Source organism: Rattus rattus, chromosome 9, assembly GCF_011064425.1.
Source record: "Rattus rattus isolate New Zealand chromosome 9, Rrattus_CSIRO_v1, whole genome shotgun sequence".
NCBI classification, from domain to species: Eukaryota; Metazoa; Chordata; class Mammalia; order Rodentia; family Muridae; genus Rattus; species Rattus rattus.
In genome coordinates, this window is record NC_046162.1 from 29,879,253 (window position 1) to 29,893,236 (window position 13,984).

Consider the following 13,984-nt stretch of genomic DNA (forward strand, 5'->3'; position numbering starts at 1 on the left):
ACCCAAAGATAACCATTGAAACACAAACCTAAATGACCTCATAGTGTGAGCAAAGCTCTTTCTGGAATCAGAGTCCATGCCGGTCAAACTGCCTTGCTTTAAAAGAACCTAGGAAAGTGGCCTCATTTATACCAAGACACACAATTTCTTTGTGTTTGAGCTCCTATAGCAATATACTAGAGGTTATATGGCTTAAAACTACACTTACCCCCTTCACCTACAGTTTTGGAAGCTAGAAATTAAAGATCCAGTGTCTTTCTGCTTGGTTACTGGGGAGGGCTCTTTTCTAGATATAGACTGCCAAGTTCTCCTTCTAGTTCTATATGTGAGGGAAGAGAAAGAGCAAGGGACACAGATGAAGGGGGAGGGGAGGAGGGAGGGAAAGGTGGAGGGACATAGATATAGAAGGGGGAGGAGAGAAGGAAAGGTAGAGGGAAGGAGAGAAAGAGAGGAGAAGAGAAGGGAGGAGAACAAGGGGAAGGAAGAAGAGGAAGAGGGAGAAGACAGCACAAAAAAAAAAAAAAAAAAACAAACTACCTTATTCATTTCCTTATAAGGGACCTCACATTACTGATAATATCTCCAATCAACTTCAGAGACAAATATCCTAAAGATGTAAATCTCCAAGCATTGTCATACTAGAGGGTTAGAATTTTAATATTTGCATTGGGGGAGGTCACAAGCATTCAATGGATGCCACCATGTTATTTTCCCTTGAAAACGTAGATGGTATCATCAGACAATTGCATGTTTAAAATCCCTTACCTAAGACTCGCAATCTCTCAGCTCCCACGACCACTTCACTGTCGTCCGCAGAAAAGAGCAATTTTCCAGAAACAGTTTTTACTTCAAACCTTTTGCCATATGCTTCCACAGCCTTTGGACCTAAAAGAGAGAGAAAGAAAGAAAGAGAGGAGGAATACATTAGCCTTGTCGAATGTCACTACAAAAGCTTTCCATAGGACATCTGCGCTCCATGGGATTGTGTCTGATTTTAATGTTAAGTGGATTGGTTTTCTGAAGCTGGCCATGGAAATTAGTGTCTTGACTGCACCTCATCTTGCCAATTGCTTTTAATCACAAGGTCCTGGGATGTGGTTTTAGGGGTCGCCTTATTCTTCTTAAAGTGTAATGCTTGAATGAAATTTCTTTCTGCTAGCCTCAAATTAGTGTCAAACATTTGGGGGCTTTTGATCAAAAGTGTCGGGATTCAGAGTATCATTATTTCTTGTGGGAATTAACCATCTTCAGTCAGTTGTAAATATCATAAAGGGTTCCGGGAAGTTCAGCTGAAATATGCTTGTTTATACCCATGACCTAATGGCTGACATGAAGACAAATCTATCTTTTCTTAGTAGACAGATAATTTCCAAGAAGAAATGGCTATATTGTAAGTATCCCCTTTCAAGTTGTTCAGTAATATAATAGGAATTAATTTAATAAAAAAATACACCTTGAGTTTATTTTGTGGCACCAAATGCTGCTCTTGAATACAGGCTGTCTACACCAGTGTATAAGTAAGTGCTGGTGGCTGGGAATGGAATTTAAAAGTCTCTGGTTAGACCAGTTAAGTGCTCTTAACCACTGAGCTACCTCTCTAGCCTGATTCAATTTATCAATGCATCAGAAAACTCCAGAGCTTTAGCAAGAAAGCAAGACTGGTTGATGTATCTGAAGTCCTGATAGGAGTCTTCTTTGCCTTTGTGAGCTGGGTCTTTCCCAGTCCCTTTGTTTCAGGTGATGCTCAAAAGCTGGTCCACATGAGAGCATCTGAGCAGCTAGGGGCGAGGTCATCCTCATTTGAATCCAGCTATGGTCAAATAGATTTTATCTTTTGGTCTAGAATGATTTGCAGGTAAAAATCTAATCCAATTAGATTCCAATATTCCAATATTGATTTTTTGTTTGTTTCCTTTTAGGAAAATTTCAAGAGAGCATTGTTTAAAATAAGTAACTATGAAAAGACCAATGGAGACATATTTGCAGAGGGGAGAGGTTAGTCATTCAGGGTGCAAGAAAGCATATCATAGACAAACACTGGCAAAGGAAAAAAACCTTACAGTAAGGACTTGCTGTAGGATCTAAGGTCAATTCTGGCTACTTGAGGGGTTGGAGGGCAAGCATTAAGCAAGCAAGATTTAACTTTTTTTTTTTTTTCTGAGCTGGGGACCTAACCCAGGGCCTTGCGCTTGCTAGGCAAGTGCTCTACCACTGAGCTAAATCCCCAACCCCAGCAAGCAAGATTTAGATGAAGTAATTTCAGAGTGTGAGAGTGATTTTGTGATTGGCTATCCAATAACTCTTATTTAGAAGTAGGAAAGAGTTGTGCAAAATGCCAAAAATGGTGTTGGGTAAACGATAGTCACTGATTTCTCTGTGATGGGGAAGTGTGGGGCTCTTAAGATCTGGAGAAAGCTGATGCTTTTGTTTATGTTTAGAAATGTTTAGAGATGTGTGTATGTGTGTGTCTGTGTATGCACATGCACTTATGCAGTCATGTACAGATGTTTGTATGTATATGTATATATTTTCCCTGTCTGTATGTATTTTGATGGCTCTATCATGGTCCCCAAAGGACCCAATCTAAGGATGTTTTGGGAAATTATTCAAGTTTAGGCAGAGGCTTGACTATTAGGACCAGACTAGCTCCTTATATATCTGGGATGACTGTTTTTTTTTTGTCAAAAGTATAGGACTTAGAACCAAAAGCCAACCCCCTCTCTCTTTGGCAATGTAGTTGTAGGAAAGTCATTTTATCTTTCTGTTTCTGTGTGTGCAAAACTATTACCATCTCCTCTGTGGACCTCAGAGAAAGGCTGCAAAGTTCAAATGATGTCAAATTTTTGAAAACAATAAAAATATAAATAAAAACAAAACAAAAAAAAGTCAAACAACTTTTGAGGCACAAAAATGCTGTGAGCTATGGTGATTGTTCCAGTGGATAGTGTGGTCACCTTTATCCTTGCCATCTGGATTCTTCTACTGAGATGGTTACAATGTGTTGAACATTATTAATAGTGTATGTCTCTTCATACAGTTTGCTTAATTTGCTCATTCATTTACTCACAACCATTTAGGGGACCTCCTCTCCCCGTCAGAATATTCACATTTACTCTCTAACATGAAAAGATGTGTAGGGAAGGTTCTTTCATGAGCCAGAGAGGGAGGCAGCGGAGATCATACAGAATCTAGAAGCTTTGTGAGCCCTGAAGATGATCTTGTCCGGCTGCACAGGAGAAGAATAAGCATTGTGAGCCTAGGGCTCCCTCAAGGTCACTGTAGGAACAAGGGTCAATCTGAGAGTGGAATTCAGCTCTCACAATGCTACATGGAACACAAAGGAAGGTGAGGAGGGCTGGAGTCAGCATATTTCGAACAACAAGGAGATTCGATTTCTGAAGAAGAGGAAATGTAAAAGATAGTGACAATGAATTCAAGGAAATCTTGATGAACAGCAATGTGTAAAAGATTTAGTGTAGGTATTCCCACGTGAGTTAAGATGTAGCTCTCTAGTTGATGCCATTAAACTTTAAGCAAAATCTGTATTGCTCATCAGTTCTAGAAGTTTAATACTGTTTGGGGGAAGGAGACTGGATATGAAGAGAGAATATGCTATTGATAAATGAATGAGTAACCTCAGGGTGGACATGGGGCCAGGGCTGTTTTGTTCATGCTAGACCTAGTCATATGGAGAGATGACAATGGCAACAAATGCTTAATCTTTGCATCCGTGAACCTGGCAAGATTGTCTGACTTGTCTCCAAGTTTCCTGGGTATAGTCTGAGCTCCCTCTGAACACTGTGAGACTTGGGGGTTATATTGGAAGAGACTACAGCAATCAGAGCATACAAAACACAATTAAGTTATCTTCCTTTTCAGAGAACCACAAACTATGAAACAGAATTCAAGGGCCAGAAACAGTTGCCAACATAAAACATAGCAAAACAAAGATTTAGCCAAAGCCCTCACAGTGAATTCTGGCTAGTTGATGCAGACAGCTTTGTCCTTTGTGGGTTTACCTAGGGATGCCAAAATTCCCAGGGCATGGCATGAGTGAAATGCTAGTGGACTTGGAGTCTATCCTGGAAACCCCTCGGTGAGTCTACAGCTGTGTGGGGCAAGAAAAACATGACTTCTGAGGTGAAGCTTATCTTCAGTTAATATCTTTCTATGAGTGCTAGTCTATGTGTGAAGTCTCCCCGGTCTCCTCCCCACAATAGGGAGGAGAAGGCAAGACCTCAAGTTGCAGGTATTGTGGCCAGCAGGAATCTGAAGGTAGGAAAAATCTAGGACCTGTTATCCCAGTTTTTTCTTTGAGTTTAAGACCATTTCTCTCTGTAAAGCTGTTTTCCTTATAGATTTCAGGGCTCCAAAGATGGATTGTCCTAAGATACTCAATTAGCAACATTGAGAATCAAAATGAATCAATGGCTTGGCTTTAGTTCTACCTCGGAAAGTGAGGCCTCGGACAAAAAAGATGACCTAAACTTGGAACATCAGGCTTTGTGATGAACTTTTGAGATATTTCCCAGGCAAACAGGAGAGTTCTAGAATCTTTGGGATTGCAGTGCTTGGGGGACATGAGAGATTTCCTTTGTGAAATTGCACATCCCATGTAATAGGGATTATAAGGCATTATATTTAACCTTTTGTCCACAGCATTAGTTTTTCTTGCACCCCGTATTAAGAGTCAGGGTTGCTGTCTCTTAGAGGCAATAATTAAGAATGGGAGATCAAAGGACAAAGACTACTGGAAGAAAAGAAAGAGAAGAGGAGGTAGGGGATGGAAAGAGGAGAAGACCAGAGGATCCACGGGGTGGGGAGAGAGAAGGGAAAGGTAATGGAGAAGAAAAGTGGTAAGAGATGAGTAAGGGAGAGGGAAATAGGAAGGAAGGAGAATGTAGAAAATAGATGGAGCATGTAAAGAAGAAAAAAGGAATAGAAGAAAGAGGAGAGAAAAATAGATATGGAGATGAGGAGAGGAGGTTTGAAGGAAAAGGAAGATGAAGAGAAAAAAAAGAGAGAGAGAGGAGGGGAAGGGAGGTGGGCTCTCTTTACAGGAGTAATAGTAGTCTTTATCAAAACTGTCATTCAAGTAAACCAAATCTCCCACAAATGGCAGCTCATCAACAGACTAGATCAGTTCTTTTTGAGCCTTGGGATCTGGGAGCTGGAAGTTGAATTTATCTCCCTCCTGGAGGCAGTTCTCACACATGCTGCTTAAATCATTGCTTACTGGAGTTGTTTATTTAATTATTTAGAACTGGTGATTGGAGGCCAGATGTTATATAAACAAAACCTACTGTCCAGATGTTTGCTGTAACAGTGTGTTTGTGGATCACGGGCTCTATTGGGCAGCATTTCTACAGACCCAGGAGCTTCTCAGCTGTGGATGACCAGTCCACCTCAGGGCTATGTCACTCCTGACACCCAACTGCAGCCTTGTTCAGGAAAGGGGAGCTCTGTGTGCAGAGGTACTTGCTTCCCTCTGACTCCTTTATTAATAGGGCTCTGGAAATTCTAGTAACAGTAATGTTTGGGCATATTTGGGTTACTGTGCTCTCATAACATCCATCTGGACCCTTTTCTCTCAGCCCTGAAGTCAAATGGCATTTTCTTCTGGAGGTCTGACAATGTTGTTCAGACTCACAATTTCTCCTTCCTCTGTGGAGTGTACAATGCCTCTCTGTCCATCACTTCCTGTAAATGTACAGAGGGTGCATTGATCATACAGCTCAACACATGACCTTGTCCTGTGAGGCCCATCCTTACCAGTGGAGCCATTTTTAAGGACAACCAATCCTTGTTTAAACTGTTGGAATTCGAAGCTTTGAACCTAGTGGGTATTTCCCACAGCTGTTGGGAACAGATCTTCTGTGCTTCTAAGAAGAACCACATGTGCACAGCCTGTGGACACGTCTGCAGTTTGCAGTTGAATTACGCTCAAAGACAGCAAGAGTAGCAAACGGGATGAGGTTATCATTAAAAAAATCCCTTTTATAGGAACTTGGGAGATGGCTTAGATAGCAAAGTTTCTTCTGTGCAGGCATTGAGGACCTGAGTTTGGATACCCAACTCCCATGTAAAACTGGACATGCTAAGCTGTGTTTGTAACTGTAGTGCTAGCAGGATAGGGGGAAGGGGTAGAGAGGTAGGCAGGGATCATCAAAATTTCCTCATTAATTGGCCAGCCAGTCTAAGCAATAAGTATCCTTTGGCCTCAGTGAGTGATGATGTTCAAAGAATAAGGTGGAAAGTGGTGGAGAGAGATGCCTTATGTCAACATCTGCTCCTCATACACATATATGGGCACATGGTCATACATACCTGGACATACACATACGATCATATACTCACATATATCACACATGTGCATGCACACACACACACACACACACACACACACACACACACACACACACACACACACACGCACACCCACAATCTCTTTACAACCCATAAACATCCTCTGGTCCCTTCAGTTGAACACAACTGGGCTTTTCTCTACTGTTGGAAAAGGACAACATGACCATTTGCCTAAATTAAAATCAGCCGGTTCCTTCCCAGGTTCCATCTGAGGGCCTATGACCACCAAAGCTGTGGGAGTCCAGTACCAGGCATTACATTCCTTCCTGGGAAACACGCCTCATCCAATCAGAAAGCAGTTAGATACCTCATAACGGTTGAATTACTGCTACACATAGGCATATCTTAGTAGGTCAGCATTGCAGCATGCAGGGTCATATGATCAGTCATGTGATCAGTCATATTTCTCTTATGCCCACAGACCCAGACTACTCTTGTGCTTGGTCAGAGAAACTTCTTTTTTGTCATGGGAAGCCAGTTGTGGAGAGATTCACAACTGACTAAAAAAGTGCTAAGGCAAGAGACTGAGTGCTCAGTCCCAAATGAGGTATCTATGTTACTTCCTGTTCTACCGAGGCTCATACATCTTTGCAGAAAATGGGATCACAACACGGTAAGAGCTGGAGAGGGAGTAGGACTGTGAAATACTGTCTTCTGGACTAACAAGCGCTATCACACTCACAAACCTAGCAGTTGTGGTTACTTGCACAAGATTACATAAGATCAAAGTCGCCCAGATGAGGTAGACAATCTCTAGGACTCACTCCTTATTGAGGAGCTAAAACAGTGGATAGTTGCTAGGGGAGAGACAATTATTCTTTTTTGAGGGATGTGGCCACTAGTAAGTTTTCTGTAGCCTACTAGCTATCCCCGTAGCTGTGCATGTATGGGTAATGCTAACTAGAATTAGTAGGTTATTAAGATAAGTTACCTTGTTGGGAAAGGCTGGGCTGGGGAGAGTTTAAAGGAAGGAAATGGGGAGTATATATGATCACACTTCATTGTACACATGTATGAAATTCTCCACAATGAACAAAATTTAAGGGGGTTTCTTGATTGAAGCAACTGACTCGTGGTTAGGGACCATGATCTACTAAAAACAAGCTTTGCCACAAAATCAAGTGCCATGGTAAATTAAACATGTGAATAGATAGGATAGTATCTTTTAGTAGAATCAGAAGGCACCAGCTGAATTTTCTTTCTCTATACTGTAAATGGTTGGCACAGCCTTGTTTAAGTTCATGTGGTATTTCATAGGACAGTAAAGTCTGTTTTGTCTTGGTGCAGATGGAACAGCCATTTGTCTATTTGTTCTTCTCTTACCTGTCACTAGCTGAGTCAGCACTTTTGTCTGGTCATTGAGAATGTTCACTGTCACGTTCCTGGCAGATTTGAAGTATAGGGCATTACCCTGTAATAAGAAAACAGAAGAAGAGCATGAAGAAGACATTGCTACAATGAAGGAATTATAATACCAATTCTCCCAGGAGCTGCCTTTAGACGTATCCTGGATGATGCATCTTTGTTTTAGAGGTACAAATATTTAATTGTGTGGTGATAGGCACACAGTCAACATAGATTCCCTCCAAAGAGAAAGACCTTTAAACCTCCCCCCCTCTCTCTCTCTCACACACACACACACACACACACACACACAGTTGAATAAGTGATAGCTGAGCCTTGGAGTACAGGAGCAACTGATCACCTCCCAGCCCTGTCACTTCTAGTTCATAGTCGCTTCAGAGAAGCCATGCAGCTTCCATAGAGAACATCAGAAATGCGGGGTGAATAACTGCCAGTCAGTAGAATCCTCTGTGGAAGGCTGACAGAACATTCATGAAGAACACAGGAGATGCTGCATCCCCAGGTACATCTCTGCCAGTCCATTTGTCCATTTCTAGTTTCGAGGGCTCCTTTCTTCCAAGTAATCTTGGCTACTGTCTACTGTCCCCATTTATCAAACAGGTCCCTCTATCCATCTTTCATACTGTGCTACATTTCCCCTTTAGAATGAAATTCAGAACAGGCATGGCATACTTTCTTTGGACAATCCTGATCCTAAAGCTCTGTGGGATGCATGATCTCTGTCAAAACTGTTAAACTCTGTACCATCTTGTTATAAGGTCAATCTTCAAAAGGACATGCACAGGGAGGCATGGGTGTATGCCAAGAAAATGTCACCAAGGTAGTAATCATTCATATATACATGTGATTTCAGGGCTGTTCATTTGGTATTGAATAACCAATTTTAGGAAATTGAAAGACTTACTGTGAAAGACTGAAAGACTTATTGTACTGTTTTCAAAATTCCTTTGTTGACTATAGTTTTATATCTAGAGCTGGGGCCCCATGATTTATTAATTCATATCATGTGTGGGTGTATGTCTGTGTGTATATGTGTGCACATATGAAGGCCAGAGGACAACTTACATGGTCCTCTCCTCTTTCTATGTGGGTCCCAAGGATCAAACTCAGGTAGTTAGGCTTGTGATACTTTATTGAGTTGTTTTGCTTGTTTGTTTCTTTTTACTAACAAATCAAACACTATACACTTTAGCATGCATCCATTAGCTGGCATCTTGGAAAATAGAATCTTTGCTACATCAGAGTTTCAACAAAGAACTTCATTCTTGCTCAGTGCTTTTTCCTGCGACCTTCCCGTTTACTTGTAATAGAAAGGTTACTTGGGAAAGGGCCTGAGAGGAAACATGAAGAGGAAGAAACTGACATGGCAACTGGGTTCCTGTGAGTTTCATTTTGTTCTCTGACTGCTTCTTGACTGGAACCAGGAAAATGTCATCCTCCTAAGCATTCCCAAGACCTCTGATGTATCCAAACAAGGTAGGAGTCGTAAGACAAGCCAGTGTGTGCCCTTTCTGTTCCCTGCACTGTCCCACTCACTACAGTTACCGTAAAGCTGACCTGAAGGTGACCTAGGAGGACAAGGAGTCCAGGAAAAGCTCTCTGAGGACTAAGTTGGATTGGCATAAAGCAATCTGCAGACTCATCTGATGGCCAAGAGTGGGAGTCAGACTGTAGCTCCTCAACCTGCTCTTCTGGATGTGAGGTATGGACTTCAAGGTATGGAAAGGGATGTCAAAGACCATAGTTTGTGCTGAAATTTGTAACACACAGATACTTTGATGAAGAAGAGTTTCCCACATCTTCAATTCTTTAAGCAGACTCATGGGATACAGTGTAATCTTTTCTTGATGTCTCAGGGTCACTGGCATGAACATTATTCACTCCATCCCATCCTCCGGTGACTACAGAATGCAAGAGGCCATTTTGACACTAAATGGCTCCATCCTGGTGACATTTAAAATTATTGTATCTGTTTAAAAATATATTATTTATTCTTACATTGAAACAGAACAGGTAAATGTCACATCTGCAGGACTTACGGCAAAGAGCAGCAATTCAGGTATTTTCTTCCCTGCAAGAGATTTCAATAGAGCTGCAAGGTTTCCTCAGAGATTTTGCACTTTGTAGCCCAACATGTCCTTTTATGCTATCTCTAGGGCTATTGACTGCAGATGTTATTCACTTACTTTCTTCGGTGGCGTGGGTTCTACTTAACTTTGAGTAAAGCACTATTCTTAGTTTGTACTATGATGAAGTATGTGTTGTTTACAGTCAAGCTAAGAGAAGATACCTATGTATCTGTGGCAGTTAGAATGTGAATGGCCCCTATAGGCCATGTATTTGAATGGTAAGTCTCCACTTGGTAGAACTGTTTGGGAACCATCAGGATGCATAGTCTTGTTATGAGAAGGACTTGACTGAAGCTTTGACTGGAGCCTGGAAGGGGGGGTCACACAGATCAAAGAGGTGACCCAACTTAGTGAGAGGGCCTCTCTTAACTAACTTGCTGGAGTGACTCAATGGGTGGCCCTCATTTTACTTGAAGGACATCGGTGCTACAGGTGCTCTAGCTGCTGACACTGTACACAGTTGGATGGAAACACAAGCAACCAGCTGAGACCCAGGATCACAAGAGATATTCTCTGTCCTAGATGTGGACATCAAAGGGAAAAGAGGTTGGGCATTTGTCCTAAACTGGACAGATTTTCAATTAAAACCTTCTGATTTTCCTAACTCACTCTTGATTCCAACTTTGTTGGGTATCCCACAGGTTAAAGATCCTCTGGTTTAAACTACTTTTCTAAAAAGTAAAGAAAATGTGTTGTCTTCTAATAGGTGAAGGGGAGGATCTTGTCTTGCTTGGATCCCTAGAGTAGGACCTGAGGACACATGACTGCCTAGCTGGTCTTCTTTATCCAGTCCTCCTTTGGGCTCCTCTCCAGCATGCATAGTGAGTTTCTCCACTGGCTTTCCATCTATTTGTATGTCCAGGCATAAGTCATCCTGCTCTATTCCCTGACTTTCAAACCTATAAAGAATCTACCTACCAAGTCTCACCAGAGCTCTGTACCATATTTGGCTCATATCTCTTTTGCTCTTACCGAAAGACTACAAACTTTGCCATTTCAGCTACCTTCTATTACCTACTCAATATAGTTCAGTTGTGATTGATTCTTCTTTGTCCATTATTACTTATTTTCTTCTCAATAACCACGTGACTTCATTCATCCTTAATACTTTTTGCAAGAAAGCAACTCACAGCTGTGAGTTGTGCTTGTAGAATCATCCCACACCATGCTCATCGTAGGAGAAAGTCAGTCAAAATTGTGTGCAAGTCAACAGCAGGCAGTTGCTAGTCTAGATACCAGGAACTTATTTTAGATATTCTCTATATATTAATTAGATGCCTAGCTCATGTCAGTTCCTGTACCAGGCTCTAGAGAGTGGGAAACATGAATAACCTTTATTTTTGAGAACTTCCCACCCCAAGAAGAGACCTAGTGAATGCCAAATAACTATAATAAAAATGTGGTATCAATTCAATGGAGACTTAGGCTCTCATGGTCAGAGACACCCAGATTTTAATATTTGCACTAAATCAAACCCAATCACCACAGTCTGTTTTGACAGGATGTAGTAGCCTGGTGTTTCTTATCTGGGTAATCCTGTACTGAGGTATATTTTCCTTGCCCGGTGAGGAGCTAGCAATCTGTTCTAGAAGTCATAACAGGGAAAACACAAGATAGCACATAAACAACTGGCACACTTTAGGAGGGCTCTCTGAACTGTACATGAAGGTCAGAGGAAAAGACCCAGCTGATATCATCCCAAGGAGAGCCAAGAGGTTTTTTGATTTTTCTTCCTCACAAGAGGAATCACAACTGCTTTTGTCTAATGTTAAGTTGGTGTCACAGGATGCTGGTTTTATGGAACAAAGGTCATGTGTTATATTCAGAGAGGGACGGACTTGGACTTAAATGGACATCTACATTTCTTCAATAACTGTGTGGCTTTGGGTCAACCATTTCTCTTCGGGTCTCTGTTTCTGCATCTATGAAATGAGGTTCAAGGCTACACAATGTAATGAAAGAAAAAAATATACAAAACCATTATGTCAAAACCATTAAGGTAGCAACAGAAAAGCTACCTTAGAAGATCATCTTGGAGCAATGGTTCTTGACCTTCCTAATGCCATGACCTTTTAATACAGTTTCTTATGTTGTGGTGACCCACAACCATACAATTATTTCATTGCTACTTCATAACTCTAATTTTGCTACTGTTATTGAACATAATATAAATTATGACATGAAGGATATCTGACATTTGATCCTCAAGGGCTTCTTGACCCAAAGGCTGAGAACCACTGCCTTAGAAAAGCTTCTGATAGATTCTAACACAGAAGGAAGGAACCAGCAAGCTAGGCCTGGAGCAATATTTGTGCCTAAAGGGATACCTTTAAAACACTGTCAGAGTCCAAAATAATGGGACTTCATAATGGGAGCCTGTCAAAGGGACATGGGGACACTGCAAAGCACTGACCAAATTCAAACAACATAAAAAACAAAATAAGGTCATACTGGATTATAATCCAGAATGTAGAATAAATATTCATGCACCTATACAACTATACACAAATGAATGGCTAAATAAATTATGAAGTTATAAAATGTCATGTGTAGACAAATTCTAGATAATTTACATAGATAAAACATCTCCTAAGACAGACTGAGCAGAATGCTTTCTTTTGCAAGTGAACCATGTAAAAGGGAGTTCAAAAAGATTTCTTCAGAGCTAAGAAGACTGATAAACACTGTGTCAGCCAGGTGACCAAGGTCAAGAACATCAGCAATAATAAATCACATTGATAGCAGGTGTCATGACTATACTGTAAGGAAAACAGCACACAAACTCAACAGTGGTCCTTTTATTCAAATCCATGTCTTCCTCTACTCATGCGGCAAGTCTCAGTTAAAGCCCATTTCATGATATGTCTGACTGGTACTTCTCATGATTCTCAAGGTCACCAAAGAAAAATGTGTGAGAAACTGTTAAAAGCCAGTAAGAGACTAGGGAGGTGTGGGGACCAGATGCATTAGGATGTTCTTGATAAGATCCTGAAGAGGAAAGAGAGACATTGGACAGGACTTTATCTGAGTAAAGGAGGGGTTTTAATTAACAGCAACCTATCAGCACTGGTTTTGTTAATTGTGTCAAGATTTTTTTTTAATTGATATCAGGGTTAGCAAAATAGTCTGGGTGTAGAGTAGATAGGAATAGTGAACACTCCTCAGAGGGTTTTCTGTAAATTATTCTAAAAGAAAGTGGGTCTTTTATTATATTATGTTGGCAAGTCCTAAATTTTAGGATGTTGGAAAGCGTCCTTGCAGGGGAACTGCCCCATGCCTGTGAGCAGGGTGTTATGCCAGAGACAAGCGATTCCACTCTGTTTGGTTGTAATAGAAAGTTTCTCTTTGCCCAACTCTTTCATAGTATTAGATATACCAGAAGAATTAATTTTGGAGATTCTTATAGTTGGTCCCTCATCTGAGCTCCTTTAAGCATGATTATTCTTCCCTGGTCAGCTGACAGGAATTAGGGTGGTCAGAACCTACTGGCTCCTTTGCGTTAGCTGTCATACAATATGGTCACACATTTAACAGTGAAACAATACAAAATCGTGTTATGTTCTAGAAAAGAAAATGGTACAGTTACAAACTGGATTTGTCCTTAGCTCTTTTCTAAGTGGTTATTTGTAAGTTTTTCTTCGGTACGTGCCAAAGGTTTGTGATATTATCATTATTTAGTAGATACATTATGTAGATATCACTTAAAACAACAAATATTTAAAAACAATACTTTTGATTTTGCCCAGGGTATTTTTTATAACTATGCTTAGACGGACTTTTATCGCTTTGCGATGATGTCTTTCTAGTATCAAAAATGAAGCCATCCTGTGACTCATTTGCTCAAAATAAGCTGGGAAACAGCCCAGTTCTTCCAGCGCAGCTTTCTAGTTCAACTCCTCTGCTATGTGCCCAAATTTGGGTGCATCTTCGTTTCTATCATCACTTGCTGCTGACAAAGTGTTCTGCTTCAAGGATTCCTTCCAGGCATCAGGGTCACATGTCAATGTTACAAGGGGACAGCCAGTTCTTCTGGTACCCAGTAAATCCCTGGCACCCATTAGGCTTTCAATAAATATTTGTTGAATATCTGAATGTGCAAATCAAATTAAGAGTCAACAGAGAGT

General features: G+C 40.9%; 1 protein-coding gene across 2 annotated transcripts in view; it reads right to left on the reverse strand.

Annotated features, from left to right (window-relative positions):
- The window catches only part of Sgcd (sarcoglycan delta), a 911,604-nt gene that overhangs the window by 137,975 nt on the left and 759,645 nt on the right, over positions 1–13,984 (reverse strand). For both annotated transcript variants that reach the window (XM_032911912.1, XM_032911913.1), the window contains 2 exons: positions 7,690–7,777; positions 766–885 (listed from right to left, as the gene is read on the reverse strand). In XM_032911912.1, coding sequence (XP_032767803.1) covers positions 766–885; positions 7,690–7,777 — 208 coding nt within the window. The remainder of the gene's footprint in view (positions 1–765; positions 886–7,689; positions 7,778–13,984) is intronic.